The sequence below is a fragment of the Ovis aries genome, chromosome 11, assembly GCF_016772045.2.
Source record: "Ovis aries strain OAR_USU_Benz2616 breed Rambouillet chromosome 11, ARS-UI_Ramb_v3.0, whole genome shotgun sequence".
Lineage (NCBI taxonomy): Eukaryota > Metazoa > Chordata > Mammalia > Artiodactyla > Bovidae > Ovis > Ovis aries.
The window spans coordinates 37176659-37194409 of NC_056064.1; the positions used below are offsets into that span (position 1 = coordinate 37176659).

Consider the following 17751-nt stretch of genomic DNA (forward strand, 5'->3'; position numbering starts at 1 on the left):
TAAAAGCAGCCATAAAAGATTACCTTTAAAAGAAGTTGCTGGTTAATTTTCCAACAGAATATATGGGAAGCCAGAGATACTGAAATATCTTTGATATCACCAGGACTATTCAAAAATGAAGGTGCCCATAAAGGTGTTTCTAGACAAGCAACATTTGAGGGAACTGATCACCAGCATACTTGTACTAAAATAACTACTAAAGGTAGATTTCTCCAGAAGGAAGATCATAAAGAAATAAGGAAGAGAAATAAAACTGAAAAGTGGGTAAGTCTAGATGCTACTGACTATATAAAATAATACTGTTTTGTTTAGTACAAAACAATAAGAAAATAATAAAACACAACAGAACCAAAAAAGGGTAAAGTAATGACACGTAAGTCAGGAAAGGAGTAAGCAGACTAAAAGTGTTCCAAGGTCTTTACATTTCCCTGGGAAGAAGATTAAAAAAAACAAGTGAGGACTTCCCTGGTGGTCCAGCGGTTAAGACTCTGCTCTTAAAATGTAGGCAGCATAAGTTTGATCACTGGTTGGGGAACTAATATCCCACATGCCACACGCCACAGCCGAAAAATGAAAATAAATAAAATAAGAATGAAATAATTTTTAAAAACAACATTTTAGACTTTGATAGGTCAAGAATCTTATAATCTATAGTGTAACTATTGCAGAAATAAAATACAAATAATAAAGCTAATAGACAGGAAAATGGGATAATAAAAAAAAATTCCAAAAGTGCAAGAAGAGAGAAAAGAATATAGACCAGGCAGAACAAATAGAAAGCACTCACTGAGATGTTAGATTTAAACCAACTATATCAATAATTGTTGCTATTCAGTCACTAAGTCGTGTCCAACTCTTTGTGACCCCCATGGACTGCAGCACGCCAGGTTTCTCTGTCCTCCACTACTCCCCAAGTTTGCTCAAATTCATGTTCCTTGAGTCAGTGATGCTATCCAACCATCTCATCCAATAATTACATAAATTGATTAAATGCTCCAATTAAAACCTAAGGTAATCAGACTAGATGGAAAAAAGAAATCCAAATATATGTGATTTGCAAGAGATACATCGAAACGATATAGAAATGTTGAGAGTAAAAAGGAAGTTAAATACACTAACTGTAACCAAGATAAAGTTGCTCTCTATATTAATATTAAAGGAAGTTGACTTAATTAATATCAAGTGAAGCCTACTTCATGTGACATTAATATAGAGATATAAAGCAAAACCACAGATAGAGGAATACCTCAAGTTATAAAATACTCAGCTCACAGAAAGAGATAACAATTCTTTATTCTAATAACATACCCTTAAAATATTTAAGGCAAAATACTGAAAGAATTACAAGGAGAAACAGACGTATTCACAATCATGGTGAGAGAGATTTTAACCTGATCAACAAAGCAATCAAAAAATTAATAAGCATTTAGATGATTTGAAGCAGACAATCAGCAAACTTGATATAAATGGACTATATAAAACCCTACATATAATGACTGCAGAATATGAATTTCTTCCAAACATACACAGAACATTTACAAAAACTGAACATATGCTGGGTCATAAAACAAGTGTCCAAAATTTCAAAGAATTTCAGTAATATAGAGTATATTTTCTAACCCTGATGCAATTAAGTTGGCAGTGAACAATAAAAAGATAACTAGAAAATCCTTGCTTTTAAAAATTCAGAAATGCCCTTCTAAATAACCATGGGTCAAAGAAAACATCACGATGGAAATTAACTTTAATTTGAACTACATGACAGTGAAAATACCACAAATCAACACCACTGGAAAGCAGCTAAAAAGCAATACTCACAAAGAAATTTACGCCTTTGAATATCTCTATTAGAAAAGAAGAAAATCTGAGAGTCAGAAAGTCAAGCATCTACCTCAGAAATTAGAAAAAGATCAGTTAAATTAGGCTCAAAATTAGAAAAATATCAGTAAATTAGGCTCTAAATAAAGTAGGAAGAAGAAAATAATAAATATGAGAGCAGAAAATAATGTAATAGGGAACATATACTTTAAAGTATCAGCGAAGCCAAAAGCTGTTTTACTTTAAAAGTTAAAGTGTTAGTTTGACTCTTTGTGACCCCCATAGACTGTAGCCCACCAGACTCCTCTGTCCATGGGATTCTCCAGGCAAGAATACTGGAGTGGGTTGCCATTCCCTTCTCCAGGGGATCTCCCCTGGATCGAACCTGGGTCTCCTGCACTGCAGGTGGATTCTTTACCATCTAGCCACCAGGGAAGCCTTTATAAAAGGAATAAGCTCATTGGAAGGAATTGAGATAAAAACACAAGCAGGCGCAAATCACCAAAGTCAGGAATGTCAGGAGCATCGCTTGAAACTTAAGACTACTAAGGAAGTAATAAGAGAATATAAATGAGTAATTTTATGACACTAACCTTGAAAATTTAGAGAAAATAAGCAAGTTCTTAGAGAAGAATACAGCTTTTAAAAACTGACACAGGGAAAAATAGGAAATTCTGAATAATTCTATAAGCCAAATTTTCATTTTCAGTTGACTTCCTATTCTTCCAAAGACTAGGGAAAAAACTACAACTTAGGAAACAGCATAAACATTTCACCAAAACCTTACAAAGGTATAAGAAAGAAAGAGGGACTTTCTTGGTGGTCCTGTGGCTAAGACTTTAAGCTCCCAATGCAGGAGACCCAAGTTTGATCCCTGATGGGGGAATGAGATTCCACACGCCACAACTAACAGCACTAATGTCACAACTAAGGCCCAGAGCAGCCAAATAAATAAAAGCAAATATTTTTTAAAAATTTTTAAAGAAAAAAATCACAGGCAGTCTCATTCATGAAAATAAACACCAAAGTCCCGTGGTAGCCAGTCTCCTGGGTGGCCTTTGGATGGTCTCAGCTTCCAAGCAGTCACACCTTTGTGTAGCCCTTTCCACCCTGGCCAAAACAGCACAGAGTGGAAGAAGCCCCTTCTCACACGAGTCTGGGTGGCCAATATGAAAACAACATAGGTCACTTCTGAGACTGCTAATTTGACTATCACCTTGGTGACACATTCTCAGAGGATCTGCTCTGGAAAAGCCCACTGCTATGCTGTGAGTTGCCCATGCAGAACCACGTGGAGAGGAACTAAAGTCCCCAGCCTACAGGCACTTGAGTGAGCTAGGAAGTAGATCCAGCCATCAGCCCCAGCAGAGTCTTCAACTCATCACAGTTGTTTCATCAAAATCTGTTATGTTTCCATTGGATAGGTTTATGATTATTATTTTTAGTGGCTTTATGTATTTTTAGATTTTTCACAGCTTTAATTTTTAATATGGTGATAGGAATAGATACAACCTACCTAAACAAAAGTTCTCTGGGGTCCTCAATAATTTCTAAGCATTGAAAGGGTCCTGAGACCAAAAAGATCAAGAACTGCTGATCTAAGTTCTAAGCAATTACTATGGTTCTTGATAATATAGATGAGCTTTTACAAGGACTTATAGTACAATACAGGGAATACAGCCAATATTTTATAATAAATATAAATGGAATATAATCTTTAAAATTCGTCAGTCACTATAGAAAAGACCCCTGATGCTGGGAAAGATTGAAGAAGCGGATGACAAAGGACAAGATGGTTGGGTGGCATCACCAACTCAATGGACATGAGTCCAGCAAGCTCTGGGAGGTAGTGAAGGACAGGAAAGCCTGGCATGCTTCAGTCCCTGGGGTGCGAAAGAGTCAGACACCACTGAGGAACTGAACAACAAAATGTTGCACACTTGAAACTTACTGTACATCAACTATAGCTCAATAAAAATTTTAGTAAGACAATAATAATACAGATGAGCTTCAAATTAGCACATTACTTATCCCTTAATAAAAGTTATGTTCTATGTGCAGGTTAATCTGAAGAACTCACAGGCACAGGCACAGCTGGTTTCCAACACATACCTGGCTCAGCTACATAGATTCACAGGAGTAAACGTGCAATCAGAATAAGTATTCAGAATTGCTCAAGCCCATTTCTTCATTTAAGCAACAGACATAAAATAGACACTAATAGCACAATGATTTTAAAGACTCAACCAAGCGTCTGGTTACTTCTATCTTTAGTGGTGACCACTTGAGTTTTCCATTTCTGTTTAAAATTTGAAATAGCAAAAACAGTGCAAACTGCCAAGTATATCTTGTTTGGTATGAATTTACCAAAACTAAGATCATGGCATCCGGTCCCATCACTTCATAGGAAATAGATGGGGAAACAGTGGAAACAGTGTCAGATTTTATTTTTGGGGCTCCAAAATCACTGCAGATGGTGATTGCAGCCATGAAATTAAAAGACGCTTACTCCTTGGAAGGAAAGTTATGACCAACCTAAGTAGCATATTAAAAAGCAGAGACATTACTTTGCCAACAAAGGTCCATCTTGTCAAGGCTACGGTTTTTCCTGTGGTCATGTATGGATGTGAGAGTTGGACTGTGAAGAAAGCTGACTGCCGAAGAATTGATGCTTTTGAACTGTGGTGTTGGAGAAGACTCTTGAGAGTCCCTTGGACAGCAAGGAGATCCAACCAGTCCATCCTAAAGGAGATCAGTCCTGGGTGTTCTTTGGGTGCTAAAGCTGAAACTCCATTACTTTGGCCACCTCATGCGAAGAGTTGACTCACTGGAAAAGACTCTGATGCTGGGAGGGATTGGGGGAAGGAGGAGAAGGGGACGACAGAGGATGAGATGACTGGATGGCATCACCGACTCGATGGACATGAGTTTGGGTGAACTCCGGGAGTTGGTGATGGACAGGGAGGCCTGGTGTGCTGCAATTCATGGGGTCACAGAGTCAGACAGGACTGAGCGACTGAACTGAACTGAGTTAATTCATATATAAATTATTTTACCCAATTTGAATATCTTAAAAAATTGTTGTTTATTTTTAATTGTCGGCAAATGAAAAGAAAGCAAGACAATAGTAATTATCATTGGTATTATATATTATTACTGAAGATAATTCTGTAGAGAAGGGTATTAAAAAATGATCAACTGATGATGTCAAATATGCTAGAGTCATAACTTCTCCAAGAGGTCAGGACAATTGTATTCCCCGTACCTGGTATAATGCCTCTCACATGGTAAGATTATCAAACTTTTGTGGAATGAAATGCTATGAATAAATCAAAAAAGTACTGACTATCCTCAGAGTTAAGAGTCCAACCTGCTCCTTTCAATGTAGCCCTTGGACAACCTTTAGTCTCCATTTCCACAACTGTAGTTTGGACATGACACTTCAAAGAGAGCTGAGGTGAACGCTAGTGGTACAATCTAGAACAGAGCCTATTGATAACAAATAAGTGCTCCACAGTGGATGAAAGGAATTTACCGACCCACATTTCCTGAGTTTTACCACAGGCTGCTATAGCAATTGTTTCTTGGGTAGGTAGGGTGTGTTGGAGTGAACTATCCTATCACAGAGGGACAAAAATCAGAAATATCTATTTCAGAATCAGGTCTTTTTTAAGTAAAAAAGAAAAAAAGGCAAAGAAAAGGTTAAAAGAAAGTTTCTTCTGAGGAAGAAACTTAGTTCCCCAAGGCCACACGAGTCAGCAGCCTTACGATTACAGAGATATAAACATAGCAAAAATATCAGGCAAAACCCATACCTTTTGTTCACAATTCCAGCGGTCCATATGTGAAGGGAAAGTCAAGTTTGTTGAGGACTTGCCAGCTTTAAATTTCTTGGCACCAGTTGGGAGCCTGGTGCCAGGGCTCCTTCTCACTCATCAAGGAATGTGGGATGAGGGAATCCTCTGGCTAAGAAAGGGGAGAGGTCTTTCTGCGATGAAAGGGCTACCTCCTCCCCTCGATCAGCCACAAAAGTGAACCTAAAATTGTTAGTCACTCAGTTGTGTCCGATTTCTTGCGACCCCCATGGACGAGGCTCCTCTGTCCGTGTAATTCCCCAGGCAAGAATATCGGAGTGGGTAGCTATTCCTTTCTCCAGGGGGTTTTCCCCACCCAGAGATCGAACCTGGGTCTCCAGCATTGAAAGCGGATACTTTACCATCTGAGCCACCAGGGAAACCCTTACAAACTGTGCTTCATGTTAATGCCAGTAGAACATCATCCCACCAACACGTTTTTGCATTGCCGGGAGACGCCTTCCTTGCTAGCATTAAATGATCGTTTTAGTTTTGAAATATACAAAGAAAGTAAACTTTGGGGATAAAAAGGCACAAATTGTATTTCTGATCCTTCTTCCTGGTTTATAAAAACTAAAGGAGCCCTCCAAGTCTATTTTTTCCCCTGCTAATTATTAGGCTATTCCTTAGAGGATTTAGCACCCGGAGCCACAAAACAAACACTCTGCTTCGAGACTGTCGCCTGGATCTGAGAACCGACTTTTCAAAATCTCCGACTCCTAAACCCCAGGCTGTTTTCTGAAGCTGCGTAAGGGACGCAGCCGCAGTTTCCGACAGCACAGAGCTGGCGCTTTCCGCGCCGGGGACCCACACCTTCAAGCCCTGATCAGAGCCTTCGGGTTTCCAGGCCGCTCCCGCATGCTGGCCAACACCGCGCTACGCACTCCAGGCTCGAGAAGCAACCTCCACGTCAAATTTTCCATTTCCACCTCTAAAACCAGTGTTCCCCAGAGCGCAGCGGTCGAGAACAAGCAAGGGTTCTCATCAGCGTCCCCAGGCACTGTCTCCTAGTCGCCCCGCCTAGGTAGGGGGCGGAATGGACTTAATTTAGAGACCGGCTGCCCCCTCCCTTGACCCTGGCATCCGCGGATCCGGCACTTGGCCGCTCTCCGAAGGCGCGTCTGGCTGGCCAAGACTGCCCTCTGCTCCGGAGACACTCACCCGAACGAAGTCATCACGAATCCCGCCGCCTCGGACGCCCTGGGCTGGTGGAGCCGGGCAGCCTCCCAGCCGATTGTCCAGCCCTAGGCACCAACCCGGGGTAGAGAAAGCCGCGAGAGCTTGGGTCGAACCCGCCCACTTCACCGCCAACCCCCGCCCATCTCCTGGGTCTCGTCCTGAGCACAGCTTGGCGCCAGCATCTTTGGGGGACAACTGAACCTTTTAGGATCTTAGATCCCCGATCAGGGATGGAACTCAATGTCCCTTCCAACGGAAGCTCCAAAGTCCCAAACACTGGCTGCTGTGCTGCCAGTCGCTTCAGTCTTGTCCGACTCTGCGACCCCCTAGACCGCTGCCCACCAGGCTCCCCCATCCCTGGGGATTCTCCAGGCAAGAACACTGGAGTGGGCTGCCATTTCCTTCTCCAATGCACGAAAGTGAGAAGTGAAAGTGAAGTCGCTCAGTCGTGTCCAACTCTTAGCGACCCCACGGACTGAAGCCTACCAGGCTGCTCTGTCCATGCGATTTTCCAGGCAAAAGAGTACTGGAGTGGATGCCATTGCCTTCTCCGCCTAACCACTGGACCACCAAGGAATTTCCGAGGTGACAGTAACGACATAGTCCCTGCCTATGATAGATATTAGGCACAAACGCTTTATTTACGTGGTACCATTTATTTGTCACAACAGCCCTAAGAGACCAGTGCAGTTATTAGCCCCACTTTTAGGACGGGGAAGCTGGGGCGAAGTAGGGCGATCAGTTGAATGGAAGAGCTGGGATTTGAACGGAGTCTGGGTGACTCGGAAGCCCCTGACGAGTGGTGCAGTTTCTGTCCCTTGGACGCGGAGCCCCCAAGCCGGCCAGACTTCATCTTGTTGGCCCGAGTTGATTAAAAAAAGGGGGGGCTCTCCATGGAGAACCGCGTGGACTCAACGATTTTTGCCCGTGGCACCCGCACTCCCCTTCTGCCAAGGTCACCTGCCCCGGGCTGTCGGAGCCGGTCCTCGCACCGCGTCCCTCCCAATCTCTCACTCCCGATCTCTGTGACCCTTCTCGTTGGGTAAACGGAGCTCCGTCTCCACCAGAAAGAATAAAATCCCCGCGCCCACCTCCAGCCTCCCTACGACCGCGGCCTCCCACTTTCCGCCTTGTTGAAACGGCATCCATCCACTCGTCCGCGAGCCTCACAACCTCCCGCGCAGCTCACGTTCGAGTTCGCGGAGATCCGCCTTCCCCCACCTCCACCGCGCTCCGCACTCCACACCCCCGCTCCACCTGAACTGTTCTGGCGAAAGGTCGCGGGAGGAAAACTGCAGTTGGTCAAGTCCCTTTAACACTCTTGTACAGCCACGTAATGCCTGTGTCTGGAAGAGTCTGGTGGATTTCAGGTGAAATTAGCATTTGCCCATCCCTTTTCAGACAGGTGCGGTGCTGGGCGGCTCCTTGTAGTTCACCTCAAGTGTGATTCTCTTTTAGTATGATCCAGTATTTAAATCACGAACGTAACCTTGTTTTAAACTAGACAAAACAATGGCATTAATAATGCCATTGCAAAATGATCGATTTTCTGTCCATGTAAGTTCCCAAAAGGAATTTAAGACAGACATAAAATCAAACACACCCAGACAATCAGTGAAACCCAAAAAGTCTGGGAAGAGATCTACAACCAGAGAGGTCTACAGCCTTGGTGTAGCTGAGTCCCAAAGTCAGCTCAAAGCTTCTCAGCAGCCAGCAAAAAAGAGAAACCCTGCTGGAGGGAGTTCTGGAGGGAGTTCTGGAATGGCTCTTGCAGATAACTTTCCCACCAACGTTGCAGGAAGGGGGCTCCTTCCAGGGCCCGAAAATGGGCTCTTGTCTAACACTTGGAAGTGAATTGTCAGAGGAGACAGTGCATACTGACAAAGCAAGCGACTTTATTGGGAAGGGGCGCCCAGGCGGAGAGCAGTAGGGTAAGGGAACACAGAAGAACTGCTCTGCCTGGCAGCTCAACTCGCAGTGGCTCAGCTTGCAGTCTTGGCTTTTGGTAAGGGGGTTAGTTTCCGGGTTGTCTTTGGCCAATCATTCTGACTCAGAATCCTTCCTATTGGCTCAGGCATTGCTCAGCCAAGATGGGTGCCAGAAAGAAGGCTTCTGGGAGGTGGTAGGGCACATAGTGTCTCCTTTACCTTTGTGGATCTCGTCTGGTTGGTGGTGGCTTATTAGTTCCTCCTTCCTTTCTAGAACCTCCTATCTTAAAATACCTCATGCATATTGTTACTATGGTGCCCAGCCTTGGTGGGCGGTTTCAGTCAGTTTGCTTCAGTTAGAAGAAATAGCTGTAAACCGGAGACAAGAGTAATCAGCAAGACATCGTAGCGCTTGCAGGTACATGAAGTAAAAACACCCCATTGTTTACCAAGGGCTTTCATATACATTGTACTCCTTAATTCTACTCAACTCTCATAATGTACCGCTTTGCGGTTGTGAAGACCCAGCCTGGGAGAGATTTCACGACTTGTTCAAACTTTCGTTGCTAGCATCTGAGTGAAGACTTGCACCCTGGCGTTGTATCTCTAAGGTCAGTGCACCGTACCGCACCTGCCCCCTGGTTGTGTCTAAGAGGAGAGCTCTTCTGACTTAGACATGAAAGTGAAAGTGTTAGTTGCTCAGTCATGTCCGACTTTTTGCGAGCCCATGGACTGTATGTAGTCTGCCGGGCTCCTCTGTCCATAATATTATCCAGGCAAGAATACTGGAGTAGGTTGCCATTTCCTTCTCCAGGGGATCTTCCCAACCTAGGGATCGAATCCAGGTCTCCTGCATTGCAGGCAGATTCTTTACCACCTAAGCCACCAGGGAAGCCCGACTTGGAGATGGGACCAGGTTTATTTAGCCATGACTCTTGCCTCACAGAAATATTATGGAAACTGAGCAGGACCCTGTGGAATCCTCCTGGGCACAAAAGCCTTTTTGGGTCCCCCATTTCTGTCTTTTCTTTTTAATTTGTAATTATTTTATTTTATTGGAGTATAGTTCATCAGGTCCCTTTTTTCTGATTTGCAGGATAAAGTCTTCAGCCTCTTGATCTTCCCTCAGTACCAAAGGACAGATTCAACAAGGAAATAGCGAACGCAAAGACAAAGGAGGGACAATCAGGAAACTATAGTGCTGATGAGCAAGGTCCTGGTTCCTCCTCAGGGAATATACTCAACAATCACCTTTCAGTTCTTCCGGAACTAAGGCCCCACCCAAGTGAAGGTGCAAATGGTGACTGCAGCCGTGAAATAAAAAGACGCTTACTCCTTGGAAGAGAAGTTCTGACCAACCTAGAGGGAATATTAAAAAGCAGAGACATTACTTTGCCAACAAAAGTCCATCTAGTCAAGGCTATGATTTTTCCTGCGGTTATGTATGGATGTGAGAGTTGGACTGTAAAGAAAGCTGAGCACCGAAGAGTCGATGCTTCTGAACTGTGGTGTTGGAGAAGACTCTTGAGAGTCCCTTGAACTGCAAGGAAATCCAACCAGTCCTTCCTAAAGGAGATTAGTTCTGAATGTTCATTGGAAGGACTGATGCTGAAGCTGAAACTCCAGTACTTTGGCCACCTGATGCAAAGAACTGACTCACTGGAAAAGACCCTGATGCTGGGAAAGATTGAAGGCAGGAGGAGAAGGGGTGACAGAGGATGAGATGGTTGGATGGCATCACTGACTCAATGGACATGAGTTTGAGTAAACTCCGGGAGCTGGTGATGGACAGGGAAGCCTGGCATGCTGCAGTCCATGGGGTCGCAAAGAGTCAGACACGACTGAGCAACTGAACTGAACTGAACTGATCAGTGAAGGTGGTAACTTCAGAGTGAACCCAAGATTCTGATGTCCTCCAGGGTTCTTGACCTTCTCCTATCAATAGAAATTGATAAAAGATCAGACAAGAAATTCAGGCAAGGCTTTATTGGGGTCCCTGCCTGCAGTAGGGGAGAATCAAAAACAAATAACAAATTACCTTGTTCCCTCCACATAAGGAACGACCTGGTTCCTTATTTGGGGTGAGGGTAGGGGTGTGTCTAGGCGCAAGCCTGAGGGATGGCGTAGGTGGTTTGCCCACTTCTTTGGCAGTGTTGAGTGCAAGGCATGCACATTACCCTACTTTTGCTTCCAGTTCTTCAGAAGTGGCAGTTGGGGGTTTTGGTTTGCTTTTTTTTCTTTTTGTCTTTTTATGTCTGGTTGTCCATAACCTCCCTCAAGCATGCATGCTGTTAGTTTTATTCTCTTATAATTTAGTTTCTTTGTATTTTGATGCTTGAGACATTTGCCCAGGTGCAAGCCCTGCAGCAAAGGGTCCCAGGTCCCAGGTCCCAAGTCCCAGCCTCTCAATTCCTATAACACCAACCTGTTACTTCACCACCAGCCAATCAGAAGTAAGTCACAAACTCTGCAGCCTTCACTCCAAATTTTGCCTAAAAAAATTTTTCCCTGAACGCCTATAGGAAGTTCAGGGTTTTTGAGCACTAGCTGCTCTTTCTCCTTGCTTGGCCCTGAAATAAACGTTTCTTTTCTCCAAACTCCAAAGTCTCAGTTTGGCCTCATTGTGCATTGAACACAAGAACTTTTGTTCAGTAACATTGCAACCTGTGATTTTGGTTCCAGCGTACATTCTCTGTGGTTGGCAGGAAGGGAAAGTTACCTAAGTAAGGATGTTTGCTTTTTTTCAGCTTAATTTAGCCAGAGGCTTAAACACCAGTTCCCCATGGCAAAGTCTGGCTGTGGTCCCTTGGGTGTCTAGACCCAGAGCCAAGCAGTGTTTCCTGCTTCCCTGAGAGGTGAAGAAAGAGCTCCTCCAGTCTACCTGGAGCCCTGACAGGTGACCAGGTCTGAGCACATTTTACTCCACGCTGTCTGGGCTAGCCTGAGGGTAGCCTCTCCCAAGATGACATGAGGCTTTCTCATGGTGGCGGGGGTTGCTATTTTACCACCATGACAAGACCTCCACTTCTCCATATCTGTAGGCCCATTTCTGGCAGTCACCTTGATAAATTAGCAAGTTCTTAAGTCATTTGGCCCTCCTCTGTGCTTGGTTATTCCAGCCACTTCCAGTGCCCAATCTATGCACCACCATCACTGGTGACACTGGGCCAAAGGCCAAACGTTTTTGTTTTTTTTTTTCTTTTTTTAGTGAAATGTGGGTGATTTATAATCTTGTGATAATCACTGTTGTACAGAAAATTGGCACAGTTATATACACAAACTCTTTCTCTTTGACAATCGAGCTCTTATCTATTTGGGTCTGAGATGCATCCAGAAGTGCCATATCTAAGCCTCCGGAAAAGTGTTCTTGGAAGGTTGATTAAACCAACTCTGCATCCTGGTCCAGTGAGTCAGCCAAGAGGAGGGGTGCTCAGGGGAGAAGTCAAATGATTTCTTTTTCCCAGTTGAAATATAGTTGATGTACAGTATTATGTTAGTTTCAGATGCACCACTTCAGAGTGATTTGACAGCTGCATACATTATGAAATGCTCACCGCAGTAAGTGTAGAAATTATCTGTCCCGCATACAAGGATATTACAGTGTTATTGGCCACATTCCTTTTACTGTGTATTACATTCCCTGGCTTATTTATTTATAACTGGAGATTCTCTGTTCACCTATTTCACACACACCCCTGAAACCCTCCCCTCTGGCAATCACCCATTTGTTCTCTGTATCTAGGACTGTTTTTGTTTTCCTTGCCTGTTCGTTTTATTTTTTAGATTCTAGATATTAGTGAGATCATATGGTGTGTGTAGTTATCTGTAGTCCTGAGTAGGTATCTGAGATCTCCCAGGGGCTCACAGGTATGTTGAGTGTCCTCATCTGCTTTCTTTCACAACTTGACTCATTAGTAGTGAATCCAGGAGTCAGGCCCTGGTACCTTGACTGCTGTGGGGGTAGAAAGTATTACAGGGTAGAGGCGCTTCCATGTGGGCTGGAGTTGAGCCTTTGGGGACCCATCTTTCCAGACCTTAATTAGGACTTGAGTCCCTGGAGCATATAGTGGTGGCCCTTTAGACTCTTTTGGATCCTTGTTGACACCCCACAAGCATATTTCTTCTTGGAATTGCCCAATGGCCATGGTGTAAGATTGGAGGTTCTGAGCCTCTGGATCTAGGCAGAGGTCATTGATATAAACAAAAGGTCTCCCATATAGCATCTCATAATGGCTAAGACTGACCTGTTCCTTAGGGGCACTACGGGTGTGGAGGAGAGCTATTGTTGAAGCCTCCTTGCACCAGAGGGAGATCTCCTTGGTTATCTTTTTTATCTCTGATTTTAAGATTTGGTTGGTTCTTTCTACTTTTTCTGAAGACTGAGGCCTCCAGGCACAATGGAGCTAATAAGTAATGCCCAGCGCTTTAGAGACCCTGTGGGTGACTTTAGAAGTAAATGATGTCCCATTATCACTTTGTAGTGACCTGGGCAGGCCGAATCTTGGAATGATTTCATGGAGCAGTGTTTTTACCACCTCATTGACCTTCTCAGTCCTGGTGGGAAAGCCTTCAGTCCATCCTGTGAAGGTATCTATCATGACTGGTAGGTATTCATACCCTTGAGAAACTGGCATCTGGGTGAAGTCCATCTGCCAGTCCTCTCCTGGGTAGGTCCCATTCGATTGGATGGGCTGGGCCAGCTGGGGTCTCCAAGCTCCTTGGGGTTGTTTAATTGGCAAGTGAGAGAAGAGGAGACCACTTGCCTTATAGTCGTTGGGAGGCCTGTTCCTCTGAAGGACCTTTCTAGTAATCTTTGGAAGTCTTTGTCACCCAAATGAGTGGTGGTGTATAAGGAGTTAACCAACTTCCATTGGAGGTTCCCAGGCAGAAAAAGGAGTCCCTCCTTTTGGAACCTCCCCGTATGATCTTCTTGAAGCCCTCACTCTTAGCTTTAAGAGTCTCACCTTCAGTACATGACGGAGTTTCTGGGAAATTAGTCTGCAGAACTAGGGTGGTAACCCCTATTAGGTCATTGTTCTGTAATGTTGCCCTCTTAGTTGCCTGATCGGTTGTCTGGTTCCCTCATGCCACTTCTGTGCTCCCTTCTTGCTGTCCTTTACAGTGGGAGACTGAAACCTCAGCAGGCAAATGGACTGCCTCCAAGAGCCTAAGGATTTGATCACCATACTTAATTGGGAACTCTCAGGTGGTCAAGTGGCCTCTTTCTTTCCAAATAGCAGCATGTGCCATGTAGCACCAGAAAGGCATACTTGGAGTCCGTGTAAATGGCTACTCTTTTTCCTTTTCCCAGCTCTAAAGCTCAAGTCAGGGTTATAAGCTCAGCTAATTGGGCTGAAGTACCTGGTGGTAAAGGTTTAGCCTCTATGGTCTTGAAGTTAGAGACCGCTGCATATCCTGCTCTCCTTTTTCCATCTAAGACAAAGCTGCTCCCATCAGTGTACCAGATTTCCTCAGGATTGGTCAGAGGATCTTCTGACAATCCCTCTTGGGGTTTTGTCCAATGGTCCAAAGTTTCTAAGCAAGAGTGAAGAAGAGAGAGCCCTCTGGGGTAGGCAGGAGGGTAGCTGGGTTAAGAAGCTCACAAGGGGATACAGTCAAGCCTGGATTTTTTGAGGATTCTTTGATCAGACTTGATATCTGAGGATTCTTTGATCAGACATCCATTAATGGCCTCTCCCATTCAGGAGTTGTTTCACTTGGTGACTGGTAAAAATAGTCTGTCCTCAAGAGAAAGTCGTAAAGCATCTTCTATCAGGACTGCAATAGCTGCAACTCTTCGAAGGCAGGGAGGCTAGCCTTGGGCAGTTGGATCAAGCTTCTTGGGTAAGTAACCTACTGACTGGGGCATGGGTCTCAACCTTTGAGTTAACACTCCCAAGACTATTCCTTCCTTTTCATGGACATATAGTTGGAATGCGTTTTCTGGGTCTGGCAAGCTTAAGGCAAGTGCTTGGGTTAAGGATTGTTTTAGTGTAGTCTCTGTCTCCTTTTGAGGAGATCCCCATATCAGTGGGATTGAATCATCCCATCTCTTTAAGCTTTCATATAATGGCTGGGTGATTAGGCCATAGTTGGGTACCCAGATTCTACAAACCCAGTTAGCCCCAGGAAAGCTCACAATTGTTTTTGAGTCATGGGGGAAGGCAACTTGACATATCCATATATACCAGTTTGCATCTGCTAATCTCAGACTCCCAATCCAACCCTCTTCCACCCCCTTCCCCCTTGGCAACTACCTGTCTATTCTCTGATTCTATTTCTGTTTCATAGATAAATTCATTTGTGTCATATTTTAGCTTCCACGTGTAAGTGATATCATATGGTATTTGCCTTTCTCTTTCTGACCAAGTTAATATTTAATTTAGTGGACTCACAAGTACAAGCTCCATATTCAAGGAACAAATCTTATTTTTTGGGGGTGGAATGAATTATGAGTTCCAATACTTTACTCCCCTGTACTAGAGTTTTACATCACGTGCTTGCCATGGCCACAAGGTGAGCCAAGCTGAAACTTGGGTTCAGCCAAAACATTCGCTTTACCCTGGGGGATATAAACAGAAGCTGAAATATGCATGGATTGCCTTTTTCTCCCTAGTTCCAGCAAACTCTCCTTAGAAGAACATGCCCCAGGTAGCAGATGGCCTTTCAGCCTTGACTCCAGAAGAAACTCCAGGAAGGGGATTCAAACTGAACCCATGGCTGACAAGCAGTCTAAAGCTTGCTGAGCCCAGTCTAGGTCTGCTGAAATCTAGTTTATCTTTGGACCCACAAGCATGAGAATAAATGCTTGTAAGCATTGCTGGGATGGCTTTTACACAGCAGTATTACAACAAAAGTCAACTAAGACATATTTTTTATTAATAAATCCAGTATATTTGAATCCTAAGCTTTAAGAGAAACTCTGATTAATATTTAAACTCCTTATGCTGAGGGACAACTAAGCCTGTAGGCAGTAACCACAGAGCCCACGCTCTAGAGCCCAGGTGCCTCAACTACTGAAGCTTGCATGCTCTAGATCCTGTACTCTGCAACAAGAAGTCACCACAACGAGAAGCGCATGCAGTGCCACTAGAGAGTAGCCCTTGCTTGCCACAATTAGAGAAAGCCACCCCCCCCCCACCCATGCAGCAATAAGACCAGAAGAAGTAAGGCCATTGGTCATCTCTTTGCCAGAAGCCAGGGGAATCTGCTCCTCAGTCAAAAATAAATAAATAAAAATTATTTAAACTTCCTTAAACAATCGTATGCATCGATCCATGTCAGCTTCACTGTTGACTCAGTCCAAAGGGTTTGACTGGAGAATTATTTACAGAGATGTGGGTAGGGTTAAGAAATCAAAATGAGATGGTAAAACCCTTGGGCAGTTAGCAGCAGCGAGAAGTTGTTACCATCTTAGGCTGAGGGGCACGAGGTGGGAAGAGGGATATCTGAAGTACCTCCCACTCCAAAGGATATCTGATGGCATTGTCCACCTGTAATCGGACTCCCCTGGAAAAACTGCTTATTTGTATCCGTCCTGTAGTTAACTCAGAGGCCCCCATGGAGACCCAAATGGCCAGGCCAGAGTGGGTAGAGCTTGTTTGCAGTTTTTTATGAGCACTTTACAAAGGTGCTTCACTCAACCAGGTGAAACTGCATAAGCCTCTGGTTACCTGTAATATCACAGGGTTTATTGGGTACCTGATAGCAAACCCAGGCATGGGAGCAGCATACACACCAAACGAAGCGGTGAACTGGGCCTGTCATCTGGTAGACCAGCTACACCACCACCACCACCACCACCACCACCACCACCAACAACAACAACAACAACAACAACAACAACATATGAGCTACACCTGTCATCTCTGAGGGCTTCCCTGGTGGCTCAGATGGTAAAGAATCCACCTGCAGTGTGGGAGACCTGCGTTCAACCCCTGGGTTGGAAGATCCCCTGGAGGAGGGCGTGGCAACCCACTCCAGTATTCTTCCCTAGAGAATCCCCCTAGACAGAGGAGCCTGGCGGGCTGCAGTCCATGAGGTAGCAAAGAGTCTGACACAACTGAGTGACTGAACACACTTTTCTTTGAATCACCTGCAAAATAATATTCTTCCCTTAGCCTGATTCTGGCTATTGGTAGAAGAAGGTGGAGAATTCAAGAGTCTCTATATATCACAGGGACAAGATGGGGCAAAAGAAATTAAGACCCAGAAAGGTGACCTGACCTTCTCAAGGACACACAGGGGAGGGCACGGCTGGAGCTTTAGTCAGAACTGGATCTCTTGCATCTTGGATTAGGTTTCTGTCACCTCCACGCTGCTGATGCTGATAGCCCCAGTGATCACTGTGGAGTCTTATAAGTGCCTCTTTGTCCTTCATTCCACATCCAGTGTGTCACCTATGGGTGTGAATCTAATAGCTGGGCAAACTCCAGGGTCCTATCAAGATTAAGATTGTGACTTTTTTTTCAGCCTCAGGTAACACCTGGCTAAAAGGGCTTAAGAAGCAAGGTCATTGGTCATATCTTTGCCAGAAGCCAGGAGAGCCTGCTTCTCAGAATTTTCAGTGATTCACCAATGTCACAGAAGTCCCAAACGCATGCTCCTCCACTGTTCCTACGAGTACTGTCTTCATGGTGGAAAGACTAAAGCAGCAGCTCCTCTAATGGGGAGAGTGGAGCAGGTGCCCCCCACTTACATTACTCTCACACCAGAGGCCCCAGCATCCTCCCCGTAAGCTTCTTCCCAGCCCCAGGCCAAGCCTTTTTCCTAAGAGGGGATGTTCCAAGGATTTTGTATTAGTCAGAGTTCTCCAGAGAAACAAAACAAAAAGACCCCTAGGGTATCTACATATCTTTATCTAAATAGACAGATTTATTATGAGGGATTGGCTCATGTGATTATGGAGACTAAGATGTCCCAAGATCTGTAATCAGAAAGCTGGAGATTCAAGAGGGCTGATGGAATAGTTC

General features: G+C 44.4%; 1 protein-coding gene across 7 annotated transcripts in view; it reads right to left on the reverse strand.

Moving 5' to 3' along the window:
- The window catches only part of B4GALNT2 (beta-1,4-N-acetyl-galactosaminyltransferase 2), a 76840-nt gene extending 59730 nt beyond the window's left edge, over positions 1–17110 (reverse strand). For 2 of the 7 annotated variants that reach the window (XM_042255209.2, XM_060394696.1), the window contains exon 1: positions 8109–8189. Coding sequence is in view for 2 of the 7 variants with exons in the window: in XM_060394693.1 (XP_060250676.1) it covers positions 6834–6847 (14 nt within the window). In the remaining 5 variants the exon portion in view is untranslated. Of the gene's footprint in view, positions 1–5633; positions 5785–6833; positions 6917–7942; positions 8190–17005 lie in introns of those variants that run through there. The other 5 variants (XM_060394695.1, XM_060394698.1, XM_060394697.1 and 2 more) reach the window with 5 other exon arrangements.
- Between the last annotated feature and the right edge of the window lie 641 nt (positions 17111–17751).